We start from the raw sequence: 24,765 nt of genomic DNA on the forward strand, positions 1-24,765 counted from the left end.
AATGTGATCGTTTTACCATCGATGATACTTTTTTTTGTGAACAGAACAAAATAAAGATATCTCTTGTTCAGAAGAAGTGTCAAATAAAAAGTTAAGGCATGTAACATACACACCTTTAAGTGATCCCAAGAATCTTAGTTTATTTTGTGCTGCCATAAACAGCAGAACACCTGAGCCAGGATAATTTATAAAGAACAGAAGTCTATTAACTCACAGGCTGGGAAGTTGAAGGTGCCACGAGGTTTGGCATTTGATGAAGCCATTATCTTCTTCCAAAATGAAACCTTGTACACTGCATCCTTTTGGGGAAGGAGCACTAGATCTTCACATGGTGGAAGGCAGAAGGGCCAAGACTAAGAGCCTACTTCTAAAAGCTCTTTATATAATGACATAAACCATTTATGAGGGTAGAGCTCTTATGGCCTATCACCTCTTAAGGACCCAACATCCCAATGCTATTAGATTGGTAATTAAATTCCAACATCAGTTTTGAAGGGGGAACAAACATGCAAACCATAGCACCAAGTGAGTCACACTGTTGTATAATCTCCAACCCTGGAGTGCTGGCAGGACCAGTGACTTGCTTCTTTTTTTTTTATTTTTTATTTTTTTATTTTTTATTATTATACTTTAGGTTTTAGGGTACATATGCACAATGTGCAGGTTTGTTACATATGTATCCATGTGCCATGTTGGTGCGCTGCACCCATTAACTCGTCATTTAGCATTAGGTATATCTCCTAATGCTGTCCCTCCCCCATCCTCCCACCCCACAACAGTCCCTGGAGTGTGATGTTCCCCTTCCTGTGTCCATGAGTTCTCATTGTTCAATTCCCATCTATGAGTGAGAACATGCGGTGTTTGGTTTTTTGTCTTTGCAATAGTTTACTAAGAATGATGTTTTCCAGTTTCATCCATGTCCCTACAAAGGATATGAAATCATCATTTTTTATGGCTGCATAGTATTCCATGGTGTACATGTGCCACATTTTCTTAATCTAGTCTATCGTTGTTGGACATTTGGGTTGGTTCCAATTCTTTGCTATTGTGAATAGTGCCACAATAAACATACGTGTGCACGTGTCTTTATAGCAGCATGATTTATAGTCCTTTGGGTATATACCCAGTAATGGGATGTCTGGGTCAAATGGTATTTCTAGTTCTAGATCCCTGAGGAATCGCCACACTGACTTCCACAATGGTTGAACTAGTTTACAGTCCCACCAACAGTGTAAAAGTGTTCCTATTTCTCCACATCCTCTCCAGCACCTGTTGTTTCCTGACCTTTTAATGATCACCATTCTAACTGGTGTGAGATGGTATCTCACTGTGGTTTTGATTTGCATTTCTCTGATGGCCAGTGATGATGAGCACTTTTTCATGTGTTTTTTGGCTGCATAAATGTCTTCTTTTGAGAAGTGTCTGTTCATGTCCTTTGCCCACTTTTTGATGGGGTTGTTTGTTTTTTTCTTGTAAATTTGTTTGAGTTCTTTGTAGATTCTGGATATTAGCCCTTTGTCAGATGAGTAGGTTGCAAAAATTTTCTCCCATTCTGTAGGCTGCCTGTTCACTCTGATGGTAGTTTCTTTTGCTGTGCAGAAGCTCTTTAGTTTAATTAGATCCCATTTGTCAATTTTGGCTTTTGTTGCCATTGCTTTTGGTGTTTTAGACTTGAAGTCCTTGCCCACGCCTATGTCCTGAATGGTATTGCCTAGGTTTTCTTGTAGGATTTTAATGGTTTTAGGTCTAACATTTAAGTCTTTAATCCATCTTGAATTAATTTTTGTATAAGGTGTAAGGAAGAGATCCAGTTTTAGCTTTCTACATATGGCTAGCCAGTTTTCCCAGCACCACTTATTAAATAGGGAATCCTTTCCCCATTTCTTGTTTTTGTCAGGTTTGTCAAAGATCAGATAGTTGTAGATATGTGGCATCATTTCTGAGGACTCTGTTCTGTTCCATTGCTTCTAACCACTAGAGTATGGCATATGGCAAAAGTGATGGAATGTGACTTTTGTGAAATACACACATACACACAAATACACACAACTATATTTATATTCAATACATGCATGTTTACAGTGTTTTACATATGTATATGGCAGATTTTATTTATGTATACATTCAATGTATTATATCTATAAATTATCTATCTATCTATCTATCTATCTATCTATCTATCCATCTATCCATCCTATCTTTCTTGTGTTTGCTAACATGCATGAGAGAGATTCCCCTTCATTACTGGCTTTGAAGCAGTAAGCTGTCACGTTGTGCAAGGGCATATGAACAAGGCCAAGGGGCAAGGAACCATAGGAACCTCCAGGAGCTGAACGAGGCTGCTGGCCAACAGCCAGCAAGAAAACAGTAGTCAGAATCCTACAATCACAAAAGAAAGGGAAGTGGCTGTTTTACCAGTTGGTCCTCAGAGAAGATCATAGGCCCACCTCACACTTGGGTTGCAGCCTGGTAAGTCTCTTCCAGGCTGCAACTCAATCACAAAACCCTCTTTAGCTATGCTCTCTGGACTTTTGGCCTGTAGAAAGTGTGAGATAATAATGTGTGTTACTTTAAGTCACTCAGTTGTGTTAAGGCATTATGCAGCAATAACAAACTAATCCAGGACACAACAGTCTGTGATGTAGATTTGGTGGAAATGTAAGGGAGTTATTGCAGAAAATTAGAGTAGTAAAAATTATAGAAGAAAATACTTCATGTAAAGCAAAACCACCAATTCAATTGCTTTTACTTCCAATGAGAAAAAATAGAAGGAAACCTAAAAAAAACACGGCTTTGGGCTTATGAATATAGAGAGCTCCCTAAAGGGCTCAATTTTTGGAAAAATAGTCAAGAAGATGGTAAGAAATAAAACAAATATAAATATATACTGCAAACCTTTTAGAATAATGTCTTTGAGGCTAAAGCACAGGTGATTATAATTTTACAAAAAATGTCAAAGAAGGAAAAATCAATGTTTTATATAAAAATGATAAGCAGGAAATAAGAGATATGTGGTGGCTGGCAGTGTGTTATAGTGGAAAGACTGGGCTTATATTAATTTGGCTTCTATATTTACTATTTGAGTAATCTTCAGGAAATTGCATTTTGAAATATTTAATTAGGGATAAAGAAATCTCTTCAGAAATTTTATTTCTCAGTATCCTCCAGTAAACCCTAGAAAGATATATATGTGTATATATCCATTTATTTACCCATCTATCTACAGATATTTGTAATAGGAAGTTGGATTATGCAGTTCTAGAGGTTGGGAACTCCCAAGGTTTGAAGTTGGCAAGCTGGAAACCCAGAAAAGCCAATGGTGTAGCTCCAGTTCAATTCTGAAGGCCTGAGAACCAAAGCTAATGGTATAGTTTCAATATGAAGGTGGGCAGGTGATATGGTTTTGCTCTGTGTCCCCACCTAAATCTCCTCTGGAATTGTAATCCCCACATGTTGAGAAAGGGACCTGGTTGGAGGTGATTGGATCATGGGGGTGGTTTCTTCCATGTTGTTCTCATGAGAGTGAGTGAATTCTTATGAGCGCTGATGGTTTAAAAGCGTGTGGTGGTTCTCTCCTCTCCTTCTTTCTCGCTCTCTCGCCACATTAGATGTACCTTGCCTCCCCTTCTCCTTCCATCATAATTGTGAGTTTCCTGGGGCCTCCCCAGCCATGTGGAACTGTAAGTCAATTGAACCTCTTTTATTTATAAGTTACACAGTCTTGGGTAGTTCTTTACAGCAGTGTGGAAATGGACTAATACAGAAAATTGGTGCTGGAAGTTTAGGGCACTGCTATAAAAATACCTTAAAATGTGGAAATGACTTTGGAACTGGGTAATGGACAGAGGTTGGAACAGTTTGGAGGGCTCAGCAGACGAGAGGAAGATGTGGAAAAGTTTGGAACTTCCTAGATATCTGTTGAATCACCAAAATGCTAAGTCATATGGACAATTAAGTTCAGACTAAGGTGGTCTCAAATGGAGATGAGGAGCTTATTGGGAACTGGAGCAAAGGTTACTCTTGCTATGCTTTAGCAAAGAGACTGGCAGCATTTTGCCCCTGTCCTAGAAATCTGTGGAACTTTGGACTTGAGAGAAGTTGATTTAGAGTGTCTGGCAGAAGAAATTTCTAAGCAGCAAAGCATTCAAGATATGACCTGGCTTTTTCTGAAAGCATACAGTCATATGTTTTCACAAAGAGATGATCTGCAATTGCAACTTATGTTTAAAAGGGAAGCAGAGCATAAACATTTGGAAAATTTGCAGCCTGTCCATGTGGTAGAAAAGAAAAACTCATTTTCTGGGGAGAAATTGAAGCCCAAGCCACTGCAGACATTTGCTAAAGTAATGAGGAGCCCAGTGTTAATGGCCAAGACAATGAGGTACATGTCTCCAGGGCATTTAGAGATTTCACAGCAGCCCCTCCCATCACAGGCCTGGAGGCTCAGGGGGAAAAAATAGTTTCCTGGGCCAGGCCCAGCACCCAGCTGTTCTGTGCAGCCTGAGGACATGGTGCCCTGTTTCCCAGTTGCCCCAGCTCCCACCATAATTAAAAGGGGCCAAGGCACAGTTCAGGACCATGGCTTCAGAGGATGCAAGCCCCTTGGGAGCTTCCACATAGTGTTGGGCCTGCAGATATGCAGAAGACAATAGTTGAGGTTTGGGAACCTCTGCCTAGATTTCAAAGGAAATGTCTGGATGTCAAGGCAGAAGTTTGCTGCAGGGGCAAATCCCTCATGGAAAACCTCTACTAAAGCAAGCAGAGGAGAAATGTGGGGTTGGAGCCCCCACACAGTCTCCACTGGGACACTGCCTAGTATCACGGTAAGAATAGGGCCACTGTCCTCCAGACCTCAGAATGGAAGATCCACCGACAGCTTGTATCACGTGCTTGGAAAAGGTGCAGGCACTCAATGTCAGCCTGTGAAAGCAGTTGTAGGGGCTCTACCCTGCAGAGTCATAGGGATGGAGCTGCTGAAGGCTTTGGGAGCCCACCTCTTGCATCAGCATGCCCTGTATGTGAGACATTGTGTCAAAAGACATTATTTTGCAGCTTTAAGATTTAATAACTACCCTGCTGGGTTTTGGATTTGCATGGGGCCTGTAGCCCTTTTGTGTTGGCCAATTTCTCCCATGTGGAATGGGAGCATTTACCAAATGCCTCTACCCCACTGTATCTTGGAAGTAATTAACTTGCTTTAGATTTCACAGGCTCAGAGGCAGAAGGGATTTGCCATGTCTCAGATGAGATCTTGTACTTGGAATTTTGTGTTAATGCTCGATTGAGTTAGGACTTTGAGGGACTGTTGTTAAGGCATGTTTGGTTTTTAAATGTGTGGAGGATGTGGTATTTTGTTGGGGCTAGGGACAAAATGTTATGGTTGGACTCTGTGTCCCCACCCAAATCTCATCTGGAATTGTAATCCTCATACATTGAGGGGGAGACCTGGTGAGAGGTGATTGGATCATGGGAGTGATTTTCCACATGCTGTTCTCGTGAGGGTGACTGAGTTCTCACGAGCTCTGATGATTTAAAAGTATGCGGTGGTTCCCTCACCTTGCTCTCTCTGTCTCTTCCGATGCCATGTAAGACATGCCTTGTTTTCCCTTCTCCTTCCACCATGATTGTAAGTTTCCTGAGGCCTCCCCAGCCATGCAGAACTCTGAGTCAATTAAATGTCTTTTCTTTATAAATTACCCAGTCTTAGGTATTTCTTTATAGGATGTGAAAGTGGACTAATACAGCAGGCTTGAGACACCAGAAGAGGCAATGTTTCAGTTCAAGTCTGAAGGCATGAAAAGACTGATGATCCAGCTTAATGAAGCCACACAGAAGGAAATTCCCTGTTACTTGCAGGAGGTGGTCAGCCTTTTGTTCTGTTCAGTCCCTTCAACTGATTTGATGAGGCCCACTCACATGAGGAAGGACCATATGCTTTACTAGGTCTAACAATGAAAACATTTATATTATCCAAAAACACCCTCATAGGCGCACCCAGAATAATGATTGATCAAATATCTGGGTGCCCTGTGGTGAAATCAAGTTGAAGTGGACAGGTTTTGAGACAAGCAACCTTTAATCTACCTGTGCTTTAAAGACTGAGCATTTATCTCTTGTCAAAAAGAATGAATGCTACATCTCCAATAAAACCAGTCTTTGCTTTTCATCCTCCTTACTGTTTAGTATTGCCATAAGTTTAAGTTCTAACCAACAGCTTGTGAACAAAATAAACCTCTTCCAGGCTAGCCCACCAAACCTCCTGCATATGATTTGTCATGCTCTGCCCCTTCTACCACTGTGATGAAGAGTGTTCAGAAGCCAGACACTGAAGACTTTGAGAGAGATGTCCACTTATCAGAAACATCTATATAAAATTTTATGTGAGCAAGAAATATGCCTATCTTCTTTATGAACCATTGCATACATTAAGGTCTATTTTTAAAAGGCTTCCAAAAAATCAAACTTCTTTATACATTCTATCCTATGTAATTGTAGAAATAAGCTTGAACACTGAAAATTTATTTTGAAATGTTTATTTCTAGAGTAATAAAATGAGCAGAAAAATAAGAGTAACATATCCTTACCACATTTGCATTGTTCAGCCTTTTAAAAATCATGTTTTCGCAGAACTTGCACGCACTGAAGTGTTGCTCCCTCAAACTTCTTGTTCCAGCAGCTTCATTACAGAAGGAAGAGTGTTTTTAAAGATCACAGTAACTTCTGTATTATTGACCAACCACAAGTGATTAAGAAGGAGCTAACTAGAATAGTAGCCTATTTTTGAGAAAAACTGTATTAGCTTAGAAGAAAATCACTTAGTGTCTACAGAAAGATTAACATAATTTTTACAGAAGGCAAAAAGGATGAATAGCTGAGTCGTAATTACTGTTAGTGATAATTTTAAAGGTATTATAAAATATTGGAAAACTAAAACCTTATGGAACAATAAACACCTCAAGAATAATTTAAAAGAGTAAAGTAAATACCAAATCATTACCTGTTGTGAGGTATTCATCATTTTACTTTTTCAAAAAAATAGGCCCTTGTACTTTAGTTAATTACTAACATTACATATCAAAAATGATATTTCTTCAAATATGATACTTAAATGAAAGATTATCTTTCAAAGCATGTTTTAAAAGTATTTAGAGTTATGAAGACATACTTCTGTAGGTTAATTCTATTAATGATAACAGTTTTTAAGTTGCTTGGGAATGATAGAAACATCTCTATCCTCTTCACTTGAAATTTACACACAGACACAGATATGTATTATATCACAAAAATCATACATGGTATATTGAAGTGTAACACAGAACAATTCTGGTTTGTGAAAGTGAATTTAAATATTATGGGAATTATGTACAGTTTAAAATTTTACTGCAGATGTTATTAATTTTTTCTCAAAACAAATTAATGTATACAGCATTTCAATACAATAGCAGCACACAAGAAAACACTTAAATTGATATGTATTATAAATGTAACACATACATCACATATATAACATGTATATACATATATCACATATATAGTATATGTAGTATATAAATACATATGTATCACATGTTATATGTGTGATAATCTCTATATGTCACACACATATATAGTATATACAGCTATACACATATATAAAGCATGTAAAAACACAAGTATATATCACATATATAGTGATATATACTTGATACATATACATGTATATATTTGATATATACTTGATACATATACATGTATATATGTGATATATATGGGATATATACATGTATTTTTATATATTTGTATCAAATACTTATATTTATATTTTGTATTTGTATATTATATAATATAGAATATTAAAATATATAAAACACATTAAAATATATACATGTATAATATATATTTCTCTCTCCCATACATATATATATCCCACGAAGGTGAAGTTAAAGATATAGAGTAGGGCAATAGGAAAGAAAGAGTTAAAGTCATTGGGAATCAATCTTTATGTTCAACTGATGTAAGAGTTTCGGACAGGCAGAACACAGAAGACAGATTTGAATAAATTGTTAAGGGGATAATACAATAAAATTTCCCAGAACTGAAAAACAGGAATCTCCACATTTAGGAGGTAAAGTGAACACTGGCACAATTAATGAAAAAAGCAACTTGCAACAAGGAATACCATTGTGAAATTTTAGAATACCACTGATACAGAAAAACTCCTAAAAGAACCCAGAATAAAATGAGGAAAGGAAAAGGGAAAGAAGATAAGGAGAAACCAGACAGAGATAAAGAAAGAAGAGACAGAGAGAGAGGGGTAAAGACACAGAGATAGAAATAGTCACAGAAAGAAGGAAAGGGGAAGGAAGGAAAAGAGGGTGATGGGGAGGGGAGGAGAAAAAAAAATAAAAGAAAGATCAGTAGCAGTTTTCACAGTAGAGTGGTGTTCAGTATTCAGATATGATTTATCAAATTTGAAGTAGGACTTCCGAGTAGCTTTAAGCCAAATATAATACCACGAATAGGATAGACCCTAAAAATATTCTTCCCAGACCAAATAATGTGGGAAGTACATTTGTTCCATAATGATCAGTTTCACATGTTCAGATGAAAAAGGAATCCATCAAAAATAATCACATACAAAAGTATTCTACATAGGCAATATGATGTTGTATGCATAGTTTAAACTGATGTTGAACTGTTAGGACATTGTTGAAATAAGCAATTATTAGTTTTATGAAACAGATATTGTAGCCAAAATAATATTGAGTTGTGGGTTAATAGAACCTTTTGTATTTTAGTAGTCATTATTATAATAGCTTCATCATTTGGTTAGATAAATGTCCAGATGTGAATTATTTATCAGGAAGAGATTTTGGAGGATTTGTGATATCTCTAGCTGAATTCCTTTAGTAACTTGGATTATAATTAGAAGTGAAACAAATAATTCTGATTTATAATCATCTATTTGTGTATGTTTTCATTTTGTTGTGAATAAACATACAAATAAATACACTTTGATAAGTACTCCCATGAGACTAACATAACCAATACTTACAGTTTAATTATGATGACTGGGTAAAGAAAATATGATGTGTATGTAAATATACACACATATTATTATATACACACCATATATATATATACACACACACCATGTTTTCTATATTTTATATATACACATTGTGTGTATGTGTGTGTATATATATGTATTATGATATATATATGTGTGTGTATATATATGGTATAGATGTGTGTGTGTGTATACACACACACACACACATCATGGAATACTAAGCCATAAAAAAGAATGAAATCATGTCTTTTGCAGTAACATGGATGTAACTGTAGGCCATTATCTTAAGTGAAATAATTTAGAAACAGTAAGTCAAATACTGCATGTTCTCACTTATAAGTGGGAGCTCAATAATGTGTACACATGGAAATACAGAGTGAAATAGAGGATATCAGAAACTCCAAATGGTGGAGGGCGGGAGAGGGGTGAGGGATGAAAAATTACCTATTGGGTACAATCTATTACTATTCAGTAATACACTAAAAACCCAGACTTCAAGATTTATTTTATAATCAGCAGTAGGCATTAGAGAATTCTTTATATTGAAAATTAACCATCATTCAATTTCAGTTACATTCTTTGCATTTTTATCTCCCTTCCCCATCTTCCTTTCCTTTCCTTTCCTTCTCTCTCTCTTGCTTGCTTGCTTGCTTTTTTTTTCTTTGTTTCTCTTCTTCTGAAAAGGCCTATATTTCTATTATGTTATAAGTTAGTAACAGGACCTGCCTCATAAATAAAGGAATAAAATGATTTGGTTTTGGTTGGAATGAATATTTCTTTAGAGAGCTGTAAGAAAAATTTAAGTAGTATAATAATGTGGCTATTAGAATATTAATATTTAGCACCCATCATCTGAAGCAAAAAAAAAAATGGCGCTTCTGTTTCTTAAGAAAATATGTACATACTTTTTTCTTTCAGTTCAGGTTCACAACTTCACTCTATTTCAATGCCAGGCCGCTTTCTTGTTAGAGCCTCTTTTGGAATCCAAGAGGAAGTAGGGAGGAAGAGGACGTGAGAAAAGAATGCCTGTATATTGATGACAAAAATTTATATGTTCTTTTCAATATGCTCTATGTTATGAAGTTAAATCTTGCCTTAGGTTGAGAGGAACTCAACCTAATTTTAATTGGCTCTAAACCTAAGGCAAGGGTGAGGAACTCAACGTCTAAAAACATCAGAAGTTTCTTAAGAAGACAAAAATAGCATTTCTCCAAATAGAGAAAAAACATCTAATTCCGTGGTATAATAAGTCGGCTGGCAAATTTCCTTTTAAAAAATTCATTCTTGTTACTATTTATACAGTTGCAGAAATTAAAGAGATCATATCTATTTCTTTCAAATTTGTAATAAAGAAAAAATGCAATTTGGTTCAGCAGTTACCTTGCTGATCTCACAAATTGTCATACTCTCTCTTGCCCCTTTTCCTTTATGGAGTCTGTTTCTTCTTTTGGAATAGACACATCTCCTTAATCACTGGTCCCTTTTTCCTCCTTCTCTCTATGTTTAAAGATTTACCTACTTTTTGAAGACCTTTATATCCACATGTTCTGCTTTTCCTGGTCCTGTTTTAGCAACAACTCTATTTACTGTAATTTCAATTGTTTCCATTTTCTCTTCGTAGAGTGTAGAATTTATCAGGGCAGGAAATTAATGATTTAACAATAGTGAGTCATTAAACCTAACATAGCTTTAAAATATAATTGCAAGTATAAAATGTTAGTTAAATAAATGCGTTATTAAAAAAGTAAATGGTCTAAAATTCTCTTTTTTTGTTGTGTCTTTGCCAGGCTTTGGTATCAGGATGATGCTGACTTCATAAAATGAGTTAGGGATGATTCCCTCTTTTTCTATTGATTGGAATAGTTTCAGAAGGAATGGTACCAGCTCCTCCTTGTACCTCTGGTAGAATTCGGCTGTGAATCCATCTGGTCCGGGACTTTTTTTGGTTGGTAAGCTATTCATTATTGCCTCAATTTCAGAGCCTGTTATTGGTCTATTCAGAGATTCAACTTCTTCCTGGTTTAGTCTTAGGAGGCTGTATGTGTCGAGGAATTCATCCATTACTTCTAGATTTTCTAGTTTATTTGCATAGAGGTATTTATAGTATTCTCTGATGGTAGTTTGTGTTTCTGTGGGATCAGTGGTGATATCCCCTTCATCATTTTTTTTTGCGTCTATTTGGTTCTTCTCTCTTTTCTTCTTTACTAATCTTGCTAGCAGTCTATCAATTCTGTTGAACTTTTCAAAAAACCAGCTCCTGGATTCATTGACTTTTTGAAGGGTTTTTTGTGTCTCTATCTCCTTCAGTTCTGCTCTGATCTTAGTTATTTCTTGCCTTCTGCTAGCTTTTGAATGTGTTTGCTCTTGCTTCTCTAGTTCTTTTAATTGTGATATTAGGGTGTCCATTTTAGATCTTTCCTGCTTTCTCTTGTGGGCATTTAGTGCTATAAATTTCCCTCTACACACTGCTTTGAATGTGTCCCAGAAATTCTGGTAGGTTGTGTCTGTGTTCTCGTTGGTTTCAAAGAACATCTTTATTTCCGCCTTCATTTCATTATGTACCCAGTAGTCATTCAGGAGCAGGTTGTTCAGTTTCCATGTAGTTAGTGGTTTTGAGGGAGTTTCTTAATCCTGAGTTCTAGTTTGATTGCACTGTGGTCTGAGAGACAGTTTGTTATAATTTCTGTTCTTTTACATTTGCTGAGGAGTGCTTTACTTCCAACTATGTGGTCAATTTTGGAATAGGTGTGGTGTGGTGCTGAAAAGAATGTATATTCTGTTGATTTGGGGTGGAGGGTTCTGTAGATGTCTATTCGGTCTGCCTGGTGCCGAGCTGAGTTCAATTCCTGGATATCCTTGTTAACTTTCTGTCTTGTTGATCTGTCTAATGTTGACAGTGGGGTGTTAAAGTCTCCCATTATTATTGTGTGGGAGTCTAAGTCTCTTTGTAGGTCTCCAAGGACTTGCTTTATGAATCTGGATGCTCCTGTATTGGGTGCATATATATTTAGGATAGTTAGCTCTTCTTGTTGAATTGGTCCCTTTACCATTATGTAATGGCCTTCTTTGTCTCTTTTGATCTTTGTTGGTTTAAAGGCTGTTTTATCAGAGACTAGGATTGCAACCCCTGCCTTTTTTCGTTTTCCATTTGCTTGGTAGATCTTCCTCCATCCCTTTATTTTGAGCCTATGTGTGTCTCTGCACATGTGATGGGTTTCCTGAATACAGCACACTGATGGGTCTTGACTCTTTATCCAATTTGCCAGTCTGTGTCTTTTAATTGGAGCATTTAGCCCATGTACATTTAAGGTTAATATTGTTATGTGTGAATTTGATCCTGTCACGATGTTAGCTGGTTATTTTGCTCATTAGTTGATGCAGTTTCTTCCTAGCCTCGATGGTCTTTACAATTTGGTATGTTTTTGCAGTGGCTGATAACAGTTGTTCCTTTCCATGTTTAGTGCTTCCTTCAGGAGCTCTTTTAGGGCAGGCCTGGTGGTGACAAAATCTCTCAGCATTTGCTTGTCTGTAAAGTATTTTATTTCTGCTTCACTTATGAAGCATAGTTTGGCTGGATGTGTTACAAAAACAAGAAATGGGGAAAGGATTCCCTATTTAATAAATGGTGCTGGGAAAACTGGCTAGCCACATGTAGAAAGCCGAAACTGGATCCCTTCCTTACACCTTATACAAAAATTAATTCAAGATGGATTAAAGTCTTAAATGTTAGACCTAAAACCATAAAAACCCTAGAAGAAAACCTAGGCAATACCATTCAGGACTTAGGCATGGGCAAGGACTTCATATCTAAAACACCAAAAGCAATGGCAACAAAAGCCAACATTGACAAATGGGATCTAATTGAACTAAAGAGCTTCTGCACAGCAAAAGAAACTACCATCAGAGTGAACAGGCAACCTACAGAATGGGAGAAAATTTTTGCAATCTACTCATCTGACAAAGAGCTAGTATCCAGAATCTACAATGAACTCAAACAAATTTACAAGAAAAAAACAAACAACCCCATCAAAAAGTGGGTGAAGGATATGAACGGACACTTCTCAAAAGAAGACATTTATGCAGCCAAAAGACACATGAAAAAATGCTCATCATCACTGGCCAGATAAATGCAAATCAAAACCACAATGAGATAGCATCTCACACCAGTTAGAATGGCAATCATTAAAAAGTCAGGAAACAACAGGTGCTGGAGAGGACGTGGAGAAATAGGAACACTTTTGCACTGTTCTTGGGACTGTAAACTAGTTGAACCATTGTGGAAGTCAGTGTGGCGATTCCTCAGGGATCTAGAACTAGAAATACCATTTGACCCAGCCATCCTATTACTGGGTATATACCCAGAGGATTATAAAACATGCTGCTATAAAGACACATGCACACATGTTTATTGTAGCCCTATTCACAATAGCAAAGACTTGGAACCAATCCAAATGTCCAACAAAGATAGACTGGATTAAGAAAATGTGGCACATATACACCATGGAATACTATGCAGCCATAAAAAAGAATGAGTTCATGTCCTTTGTAAGGACATGGATGAAGCTGGAAACCATCATTCTCAGCAAACTATCGCAAGGACAACAACCAAACACCGCATGTTCTCACTCATAGGTGGGAATTGAACAATGAATACACATGGACATGGGAAGGGGAACATCATACATTGGGGCCTGTTGTGGGCTGAGGGGAGGGGGGAGGGATAGCATTAGGAGAGATACCTAATGTTAAATGATGAGTTAATGGGTGCAGCACACCAACATGACACATGTATACATATGTAACTAACCTGCACGTTGTGCACATGTACCCTAAAACTTAAAGTATAATAAAAAAGAAAAGTAAATGATTACTCTTGTGATCAACTTAGTCTGGAAATGAAACTTTTTCACTTGTGCCTCAAAATTTAATACACACATGTAGACTTATTGTATTTGTTGTAGAATTTTTACATATCTAAATTGGGAGATAAAAGAGGAAGAAAGTAATGGGCTGGTAGGGAAATCTGACAAAAAGAAATATGAAAAACTCATAATTTTGCATATTAAATTTATCTCTTTATTATAAAGCAGGAATGAATCATGCCAGAATACCCCTTCCAAATTTTCTTTCCTTTATCATTTCTCTTTTCTAATTTCAATGTACTACAGGAAGAAATATGACAGGTTTATATTTATTTCTTTTCTAACAAATGACATTGATTGCTTTATTTTTCTCCAGAAATATTGCTGTTTTCTATTGACAAAACATTTTTTAAAGGAGAAATTACTTATTAAATAAGACATTGGATAAGTTAAAATTCTGTAGTGCCCATTTTTGCTTCTTGAGAATCTCATGTGATTCACAAACATGGTCTAGATATTTATTTGCATTGGTATCAAACCTAAACTTCTAAATCCTAGATAGTTGTGTTCTTTTTATGATTGAATGAACGGATTTGCCTTTTATTTTTTTCACCAAAGAAACCCCAGCAGATATAGGCTCAGATACTAATAAAACAAAGAAACCAATCCAATCAAAGTAAATTTACAGAGATGTTTACCCATCCTCTAAAAATTTTCTAAACGAAAAGAGATTATACTTTTTTTTAGGTCCTGGGAGAAGGTAGATTCCAGGTACACAAAAATAGAGAATTGTAAGCTAAGGTTCTGTTATAAATATATACATATTGTCTTCATAAGCCTTTGTGTCTAAACAGTAACTCCAGTTTTTTTTCATGTGATTTGAAAACTGAGTTGAAAACTACTCTAGGAAAACATTTTTAAAGTTATTGTTGGCTGGTAGGAATATGGGGTGGAGTTGAGAAATGAGAGCAGCAATAAAAAGGAAATTTAAAAAAAGCTTGTCACAGGGCAGCATAGTTCCAGAAGACGGGACTGAACAAGAAGCAGAAAAGCAAGATGAATGATGTGAAGCTTGCTGTCTTGGGTGGTGAAGGAACAGGCAAATCTGGTGAGTGGTAATGTCTTCTCTGTTATAATAGAGTGTAGAAAGAGTGAGAAACATTGACATGTTAACCATTAACCATGTATTATATATATATATGTCACGTGTATGACATATGATATATGACATATATCATGATATGTCATGTCATATATATCACATATCATATATATGTCATATATATGACATATATGTCATATCATATATATGAAAATACATCTATAATAACATTATCTCACTGGGATGATAGGCACATTATCTGTCATTAGGAGTTTTCGTTTTTATAGGTAAGTAACTGTATGTTTATAGAATATGTAGGCAGGCATAGCAAGATAAATATCTGAAATGTTAATTTGTATATTGTTCTACTGATGTTTACAATTCAGAGGAATAACAGGAAATTTCTCCATCACTATCCCACCTACTTCTCACTTCAGCACACTTGCCGTATACGCACTAGTTCCCAAACAATGGCCTTGATAGAACTCATCTGCTCTGAAACTAGGGTAGGGAGATGTTTGGAGATTTGTGGATTGTATTTTAAATGTAGCATTATTAAGATGAAAGAACTTTGGGAGGGCGTGGCTTGGTGGATGTTCTGGAACTGAGCAATAATGTGCTCTCACTTTGGAAGTCATGCTTTTGTTTTGTTGTGTTTTACTTTGGTTTCGGTCACATTATAATGGTAGATGCTACAATAGGGCCACTTGAGCCTAAAGAATCATAGCATCTTAACTGGCCAAACCCAGGAGCTGTGACACGATGAACGGATACCAGAGGTTCTTTTTCTATTTCCTGGATTTGTTGGTCCCTGCATCCTTAAATAACTGTAAATACTTGGTAGTGTCCTTGTGACTATTACACATAGTACCTTGAAGCCAGACTGAGTTTGACAGAGAAAATAAACAGATGTCAAACTTCTTGCATCTCAGATATAATGAGAAATCTGTTTCTGTTACAAAAGGTAAGTGGCCTTATGTTTTTGTGGTAATGAATTAACTGCATAGTGATTTAGATGTGCAGCACTTTAAGATCACTTCCTTTCTAACTTTCTAATCATTTGTTCGTACCATGGAAATATTGTTAACTACTATTTAGAACAGAATTTGGTCAAATTTTAAAGTGTTTATTAATTCTTGAATATTTTTGATTTAAGAACTAAAACCTTATGCACATAACCAAATTAGCTGTTTCCTAAAATATAACAGCCCTAAATCTAGATTGTTTGCTTTGCAGCCCTTACAGTGAGGTTTCTCACTAAGCGATTCATTGGAGAATATGCTTCTAATTTTGGTAAGTTACTACTCGAGACATTTTTACCTTAAAACTTTTAACATCATAATTAAATCCCACTTAAGTACAGAGATGCATTTTGATAGACTATACCATTTTTATGCATATAAAACTATTTATTTATTCACATATTCTGATTAGAAATGCCAAAATAGGTACTTGAATTAAATGTTCTTTTATGGTAAAATTCACCCAATTTGATTTTAAGTAAGACAGTTGGTTTCAAAGTCTGGAACTGGAAAAACATTAAAACTAAGATCCTCTCTTCAAGATATTGTAGAACATGTAATGGAATATTTCTTGTAAGTTATAAAGCAACTTTGAAATTAAATCAACTTTCTTTAAAAAATAAGACAAAATTAATACTAAAACCACAACTAACAAAGGAGTAAAGTTTATTTTTATTGTAAAACCATAAGAAAATTATAGGAAAATTATGCCTTGATTAAATATCATATCATTATCTAAGCCATTTATATAAATGTAGAAAAATTCTAAAACACATGCCAGGGCATTTTGATGTAATTTTAAGATTATTTCATGAACTCTTCTATAAATTTCTGTTTTTTGACTAGAATTAGCATAATATATGGGAAATAGTGCAACACAAAAAGTGAGAAATTTTGCCATAATTTTAAGCATATTTTTGGCTCACCAATTAAACAATATAATGGTGCTAATATCTTACCCAATTGAAGAAATGAAATGAGGAGATGAATTTTTTTTCTTTTTAAAAAAATAATGGCAGATTACAGAAAATATAAAAATTGAGAGAAAGGAGAATCTTTTTGTTGATTATTACTTATTTAGACTAAGGAATTTATGATTGCAAGTGTATTTTGCGAAACAAACAAAAATCTTTAGCATTCAATCATGAAGTAGCATAACTGGAGTATCTCAGAAAATAGCTTTAATATAATACATTGTGTTTTTCCCTAAATGAATTCAACATGGTATTTCAGTCCCTATGACATTATGAACATTTTAGGGCAAGAGCCTGAAAACTGATTATAGAAAGGTGAAAACATAAAAAGAAAAATTCCTGTTGTTTCATTTGTGAGGGCACTGACATCAGTCAAAAAGGTCAACATAACATACAAGTTAGGACTCGGGCATGAGAAAATGTCCCAGAACTAAAAAATAAAACAAACACAGACCGATAACGCCATCCAAATAAGAACAACAAAAGCCCTCAACTTAAACTTTGATATAGGATAGTTGTATAAACTAATGAAATGCTTACACATTTCTGACTGTTACATCTCAATGAAAAATAAAAGACCTAGAGGCATTTTTGAGAAGCTAACCAAATGATGAAAAGCTCATTAACTCTATGAGGGCAAATTAGCAAAAATGACTCCACTTTGTATATTAAAACTAGAAGGGGAAATAATACAATTCTAAAAATGTGAGAATTGATGACACTTGCTGGCAGTTTTTGAGATTTGAGAATGGATAATTTTAATTGGCTAGAAGGAAATAATGTGGTTTGGAGTCAAGAATAAACCTATAAAGTTTAGAAAAAACTGGCTGAAAACATAATTTAAGGTTTCATGCATCTGTAACAAATTTCCTTAAATATAACCTGGTAGGAGTTAAGAAGTCAACCCTAATCCTCTGAGAGATGAGGAGTCATTGAAGAACTTTGATCAGATAAGTGATGTGATCTGGCTACAAGGTTCACTTTTACTTCTGTGTTGAGAATACAATAGAAACAGGAAGGGTGTGAGAGGAAGGATGGAAACAGAAAGATGACTTAGGAGGCTTTGTGATAATTTAGGCAAGTAATGATGGTGGTCTAGACTAGGGTGTTGGCAATGGAGATGGTGAGATACAGACATATTCAAAATATATTTTGAAGGTAGACTAAAAAGGAATTTTAGAATAAATACGTGACACAAGACAAATAAATAATCAAGGATAATCCTAAGGTTTTTTACCTGAGAAACTGGAGTTATGGATATGCCATTTAACAAAATGGAAAATTGTAGAAGATGCAGCATTTGCAGGGATATCAGGGGTTCAGCCTGAGGTGTGTGAAGGTTGAGATAGCTATCAAATATCTAAATGGAGATGTCCAATAGTAAGTTATTTGTGTCCAGAGTTCAGGGATGAGGTCTGGGCTTCAGACATAAGTTGGGTTCATCTGAAGCCCAGACATAAGTTGGGTTCATCAGAAATAATTGGCATGTGAAGGCTTGGGACTAGAAGAGATCTGAAAAGGAATGTAAGAAGAGAAGAAAGTTATAAACTGGATCCATGTTTGAAATGTGAGAAGTCAGTGGGGGCGGGGAGAGTGAACAAAAAAGATTAAGACAGAGCAACAAGGAATTAAAAAACAAAAATAAAAACTGGAGACAGTGTTACCTTGAAGGTCACGTAAAGGAAATACTTTAAGGAGGCAGGACTGATCAACTACATTAATGCTACCAATAAGGCAAATAAAATCAAGATACAGAATTAACCATTAAGTCATAATACATTTAAGTTAGAAGAAATTTTTCATGTTTGTAAGATGTTGCAATTATATGGTAAAGAGGAAAGAATTATGATCTATAAGAGGGAAGTAGAATTGCTGAAGCCATGTCTTTCAGTGGGTGAGGGGAAATCATCACTAGCTGAGAGTGAATGAATTTACTTTAGATAGAAACACAGATGTTCCATTCACAGTAATAGGATGGAATATAAGTATAAGAGCAAAAAGGTATGTAGGTGAATATAGACAGTGGTGAGATTCATTTGTAAGAAACATATTGGCTGGGGACGGTGGCTCGCGCCTGTAGTCCCAGCACTTTGGGAGGCCGAGGCGGGCAGATCACGAGGTCAGGAGATTGAGACCATCCTGGCTAACACGGTGAAACCCCGTCTCTACTAAAAATACAAAAAAAACCCCAAAAAATTGGCAGGGCGTGATGGGGGGACCTGTAGTCCCAGCTACTCGGGAGGCTGAGGCAGGAGAATGGCGTGAACCCTGGAGGAAAAAGAAAGAAAAAGAAACATATCTGAGTAAATACAACAAATACATGCTTTTGGTCACCAGCAATATAAAAAGGGCACAATACGATTCCACTAAAATGTGAGTGGTTGAATTTATCAGTTCACATTCGGAGTATTTTCATACTGACAGTGGATATGCATATTTTTGCAGAATCTATCTATAAGAAGCACTTGTGTTTGGAAAGGAAACAACTAAATCTAGAAATATATGACCCTTGTTCTCAAGTAAGTAAAACAAAACACCTTTTTTATTGATTGATTGATTTTTTAACAATCATGATTTGAAGATTACATGGGGGTAAGTGAAAAAAAATGAAAAGTTGCAGTGTTAAAACCGAAGTTTCTTCCCATTTTAATTATTAAAAATTTAAGAGATTATTTTCTAGTGTTGTCAATTCCATTATCTAGCACCTCTGTAAGTTCATGTCAAAAAATTATCATATCACAAATATCTTTAAAATTGCAACATTAGGCTGTTTCAATATTTCTATCAGGTTACAGTGTCACTGTCAGAAGTTAATAAGCAGCTTATCAATTCACTTTTTATTTTCACTAATTGCACTTATAACTAACCAGTTGTCAATAGAACATAATAAATAAAATAGATTAAATACAAACCCCTTTGTCTATTCATATGGGGAAACAGTTAAAATGGGATTGTCCACATAAAAGAAAAGTGGCCCTTTATTCAGGATTTCAAAACAACTATATGAGACAGATCATTTTAGGTAAATCAAAATATACCTTAAATATTTTAGCTAAAACTTTATAATATTTTTTATTTTTATTGGTTTAAATCTAGTGCCAAAAAATCAATAGATATTCCATTTACTAATATAAATAAATGATATATTTTCAAAACAAATGTGGATATTATTCAAAAGACAATTATTGTAGCTCATCAAATTTTCTGAAAAAGTGGAGATGTTTTCTTCCAGAAAAGTTATAAAATTAGATAGATATAACTTTATTATAGTTCTGTTTTACATTTAATCACTTTTAATTAAGGACAAAGCAGTAAGAGAGAAACAGAACTATATTTGAGAAAATATCAGTATTTAACGTATTGATGTATCTTCCAGCTGAAGTGGGTCTCCATTAGTTAACTGTTTAAAGTATAAAAACACAGGTATTAGATCCTACCAGTTTTAATGTACTTGGTTTATTTTCAGACACAGAAAGCAAAATTCTCCCTCACAAGTGAGCTTCACTGGGCAGATGGGTTTGTTATTGTGTATGACATCAGTGATAGGTCTTCATTTGCTTTTGCAAAAGCACTGATCTACACAATCCGGGAGCCACAAACTAGTCATTGTAGAAGGTAAGGTATTTTTCATTCCTTTCACCTTTCTTTTTAGTAAATCGTCAGATAGCTGTAAGCATCATTAGGAAGAGTTTAATACAGCCTTCCAATTACAAAATTTAACAGCCCTGAACAATTCACCTTCTCATTCCACAGGAGTTACACATGTAGTAACAAGAATAAGATGAGAATGCTTTATATCCTGGCTGACATAAACAGTTACTTGCCCTGAGTAAATGGCTATTTTACAAGACAGCTTCTATTGTTAACATGACACTCACTTGCAAAATAATAGTCCTTTGTATAGAAGATAGTTCTCTTTCCAAACTTTTCTTTTCATTCTCACAAAAATGTTAAGGATACTAAATAAATTCAGATTTACTATGTTTGGCATTCCGTGAAATCCAATTCCTAGTCACTGAGTTGTTCAATCTATCAAAGCAAAATAGACTGAGTGTAATCAAACTGTTTACAAATTCTAAATATGAGAATACATTTTTCTCCATTTTACCTCCTGAAGTGCTGATCAACAATTCCTTTTTCTTAATTGTCTTGACACAAGGAACTATGAAGGAAGACATGATTGTGCCTTAAGCTATTGTTTCATTAGTAGATAAAAGTTGAAGCATCTAAGTTTTCCATTTTAGTTTTCCCTATTTTTCAGTCATTTTGCCCTTTTCCATTTAAAGTATTTATTTTTGCTCAACGTGCTGATTGTAAAAGAGTCTTTGTGCTTTTAACCAATTTTGCCCTTAGATTCTAAATAGTATTCTAATCTGGTAAGTAAAAAATGCACAATATTATGAATGAGAATTGGTATATGTACTTTTAATATCTATTTTAAATGCCCACTATAAAGAAATCATGGGTAATAATTGATAAATCGTACTTCCCTGGAGTTAGATGATGTACATTCTTGCTTTCCTTTGATTTGTGTTAAGTAAGCCACTTTAATCTCTAGAGCTCATTTTTCTAATTATTTAACTGGTGGAAGCAGGGTAGGAGAAACAGATGTGATTTTACTAAGGTGCCTCATAGCTCTTATTTCCTGCAATATTACTGATATTTTAGAACTCCATTGTTTCAATCATTAAATATCTTATATTTAAGCATCATGGTGTAGGTAAGGGACAGGACTAACTTTCTGACATTTCTTCAAATCAGAGTAATCACTCAAGAACACTTAAAAACATATTGAAAGTATAAACATTTTTCAGGAAATATTTCTAGTTTCTTGACTAGATAATTCTTTGAATATTCTCAGCTCTCAATCTGTAAAAAGACTAGGAAAGCAAAATATATCACTCTTTCATTAAATTATATCTGATATTTGTGTCCCACCCTTGAAAACACATGTATATATCCTTCCTCATTTACCCTTTTCAATAATTTTATAAACTAGACTAAAAAAAGACCTTAGTAACATTTTTAAAAGTTCACCACACATCGTCATTTGAATGAAACCAACTTTTAGTGGTTCGGGGCCAATAAGAGTTGAAGACTGACTGTGTGCACCATTTTTTTCCTTATAGTAGATATCTTTGCAGTGTTCTATGCCATTTAAAGCCTAGTGATTTTAATATATTCTTCAACTCAAACTCTATTTTTGTATTGTTTCATTACAACCAAGGAAGACATATTGATATTTGCAGAGACATTTTATCTTAACAAAGACACATTTCTTAAACAGGAGAGTTGGAAAAGTTCATGAGATTATACAGTTTTCTCTAGAGCATGTTATAATGGATATTAGCAGAGCAAAAATAGCAATAAATATTGAATAATATTTTTGCTTATGAAAATTTTATCTAAATTGACTGTTCAATTATAGTAACTGTATAAGTAAAGAGACATTTGCTAGATCTTCCCTTGCAATTGATAAGGAACATGAAAAACAATACTTAGTAAGCATCTTTCATTGCCTGGGCCTGTGTTAGGTATTTTTATATACATCATTTAATGTATACAGTCTCCATGAGCTTTAACCTCTGTGAGAATTCTGTGTGAGGAGGATTATTTTACCATTTTTAAAACTTTGAATTTAGGTTCAGGGGTAGATGTGCAGGTTTTTTACACAGGTAAAAAACCTGTGTCATGGAGTTTGTTATACAGATTATTTCATCACCCAGGTATGAAACCTAGAACCCATTAGTTAATTTTTCCTGATCCTCTTCCTCCTCTCACCCTCGACCTTCCAATAGGCATCATTGTGTGTTGTTCCTCTCTATGTATCCATATGTTCTCATCATTTAGGTCTCACTTATGAGTGAGAACATGCAGTATTTGGTTTTCTGTTCTCGCGTCAGTTTACTAAAGATAATGGCCTCCAGCTCCATCCATGTCCCTGCAAAGGACATGCTCTCATTCTTTTTTTTTTTTTTTGGTCGAGACAGAGTCTTGCTCTGTCACCCAGGCTGGAGTGCAGTGGCACGATCTCAGCTCACTGCAACCTCCGCCTCTCGGGTTCAAGTGATTCTCCTGCCTCAGCCTCCTGAGTAGCTGGGACTACAGGCACGTGCAACCACGCCAGGCTAATTTTTTGTATTTTTAGTACAGATGAGGTTTCACCGTGTTAGCCAGGATGGTCTTGATCTCCTGACCTTGTGATCTGCCGGCCAAGGCCTCCCAAAGTGCTGAGATTACAGGCATGAGCCACCGCACCCAGCCACTCTCGTTCTTTTTTTTTTTTTTTGAGACGGAGTCTCGCTCTGTCGCCCAGGCTGGCGTGCAGTGGCGCAATCTCGGCTCACTGCAAGCTCCGCCTCCCGGGTTCACGCCATTCTCCTGCCTCAGCCTCTCCGAGTAGCTGGGACTACAGGCGCCCGCCAACACGCCCGGCTAATTTTTTTTGTACTTTTAGTAGAGACGGGGTTTCACCGTGGTCTCGATTTCCTGACCTCGTGATCCGCCCGCCTCGGCCTCCCAAAGCTCTGGGATTACAAGCGTGAGCCACCGCGCCCGGCCATCTCATTCTTTTTTTATGGCTACATAGTATTCCATGATGAATATGTACCTCATTTTTACATTAAAAGAAACTGAAAGTGGAAAAGATAACAATCATACTTGGTTAGTAGACAGCACCAGAATTCAATAATAGGTCCATGTTACTTCAATTCCTATGCTTAAAAGCCTTGTTGCTTCTGTGCCATTTACTACATTTTATCTAAAATGATTTTAAGTAATTGAGGCTATGTGTAACTGTACACACACATGACCGTAAGTAAAATACACACAGTATTTTTTCTTTTTTGATTTATAATCCTTTGGTTATAAATCTGTTTTTTTTTTTTTTTAAAAAGAGTTGTTAAAACAATCTTGCTAAAAATTGTGTATCTCTATTTCAGAGCAGTGGAATCAGCAGTGTTTTTGGTTGGCAACAAACGAGATCTTTGTCATATGCGAGAGGTTGGCTGGGAAGAAGGGCAAAAGCTGGCACTGGATAACCGATGCCAATTCTGTGAACTGTCTGCAGCAGAGCAGTCTCTGGAGGTGGAAATGATGTTTATCAGAATTATCAAGGACATCCTGATAAACTTCAAACTCAAAGAAAAGAGACGTCCCAGTGGATCTAAATCAATGGCCAAATTGATCAATAATGTATTTGGAAAGAGAAGGAAGTCTGTTTAGTAGACAGGTAATCTTGGGAGATTTGTTCTATCAGAGTTTCAAACATTCACATGATAATTAAGCTAACCTTTGTATGCATTTTTTTTTTTGGTAAAAAGAATTCTCTTGGAGATATGAAATGATTGAGTATGAACCACAGCTGTGTTGTCAAATATGCAGGTTGCCTTTTTGGTTGTTGTATCCTGCTCACTCTCCTTCACACAGAACCTTTCATTTATTGTACAGCATTGCACTCACCCTAACCTACTGGTGGACAGCGATCTCAGTTTGCCTTGCCAAATAAACTCTGTTTATGTGAATTTGTTAAACAACCATGCCATAGTTTGTGGTTTACCTTTTTTTATATAGTTATTTTGAATGAAATATGTATTTATATTCATGCAGTTAATAGGTCACAGAGCTTAGTTTATCAATCTATGAAAGTTCTTGATTTATTTAATAGAATTGCATGCATTTATTTTAATTGTGTCTTTACAATAATTCAGTAGCTTACATAATATTATGCATATTTTATAATATAACTTAGGCC

At 35.6% G+C, this 24,765-nt stretch overlaps 1 protein-coding gene across 2 annotated transcripts; it reads left to right on the forward strand.

Moving 5' to 3' along the window:
- The first annotated feature begins 14,917 nt into the window (after window positions 1–14,917).
- Window positions 14,918–24,557, forward strand: RERGL (RERG like). 2 transcript variants are annotated; one of them, XM_003265570.3, is made up of 5 exons: window positions 14,918–15,022; window positions 16,253–16,309; window positions 19,458–19,531; window positions 20,479–20,627; window positions 23,954–24,557. In XM_003265570.3, the coding sequence occupies exons 1-5, from the start codon at window positions 14,971–14,973 to the stop codon at window positions 24,234–24,236; spliced, it is 615 nt and encodes a 204-aa protein (XP_003265618.1). In that variant the 5' UTR covers window positions 14,918–14,970; the 3' UTR covers window positions 24,237–24,557. The 2 variants fall into 2 exon arrangements, with proteins under 2 accessions (XP_003265618.1, XP_004092146.1); XM_004092098.2 differs by lacking the exon at window positions 14,918–15,022 and adding an exon at window positions 15,874–15,980.
- The last annotated feature ends 208 nt before the right edge of the window (window positions 24,558–24,765 follow it).

This window comes from Nomascus leucogenys, chromosome 23 (assembly GCF_006542625.1).
Source record: "Nomascus leucogenys isolate Asia chromosome 23, Asia_NLE_v1, whole genome shotgun sequence".
In the NCBI taxonomy this organism is placed as follows: Eukaryota; Metazoa; Chordata; class Mammalia; order Primates; family Hylobatidae; genus Nomascus; species Nomascus leucogenys.

Coding starts and splice junctions, on each gene's coding strand:
- RERGL (XM_004092098.2), top strand. CDS start 15,926: ATGTCAAACTTCTTGCATCTCAGATATAATGAGAAATCTGTTTCTGTT. Junction 19,532..20,478: donor TATATGACCCTTGTTCTCAA/GTAAGTAAAACA, acceptor GTTTATTTTCAG/ACACAGAAAGCAAAATTCTC. Junction 20,628..23,953: donor CAAACTAGTCATTGTAGAAG/GTAAGGTATTTT, acceptor TCTCTATTTCAG/AGCAGTGGAATCAGCAGTGT.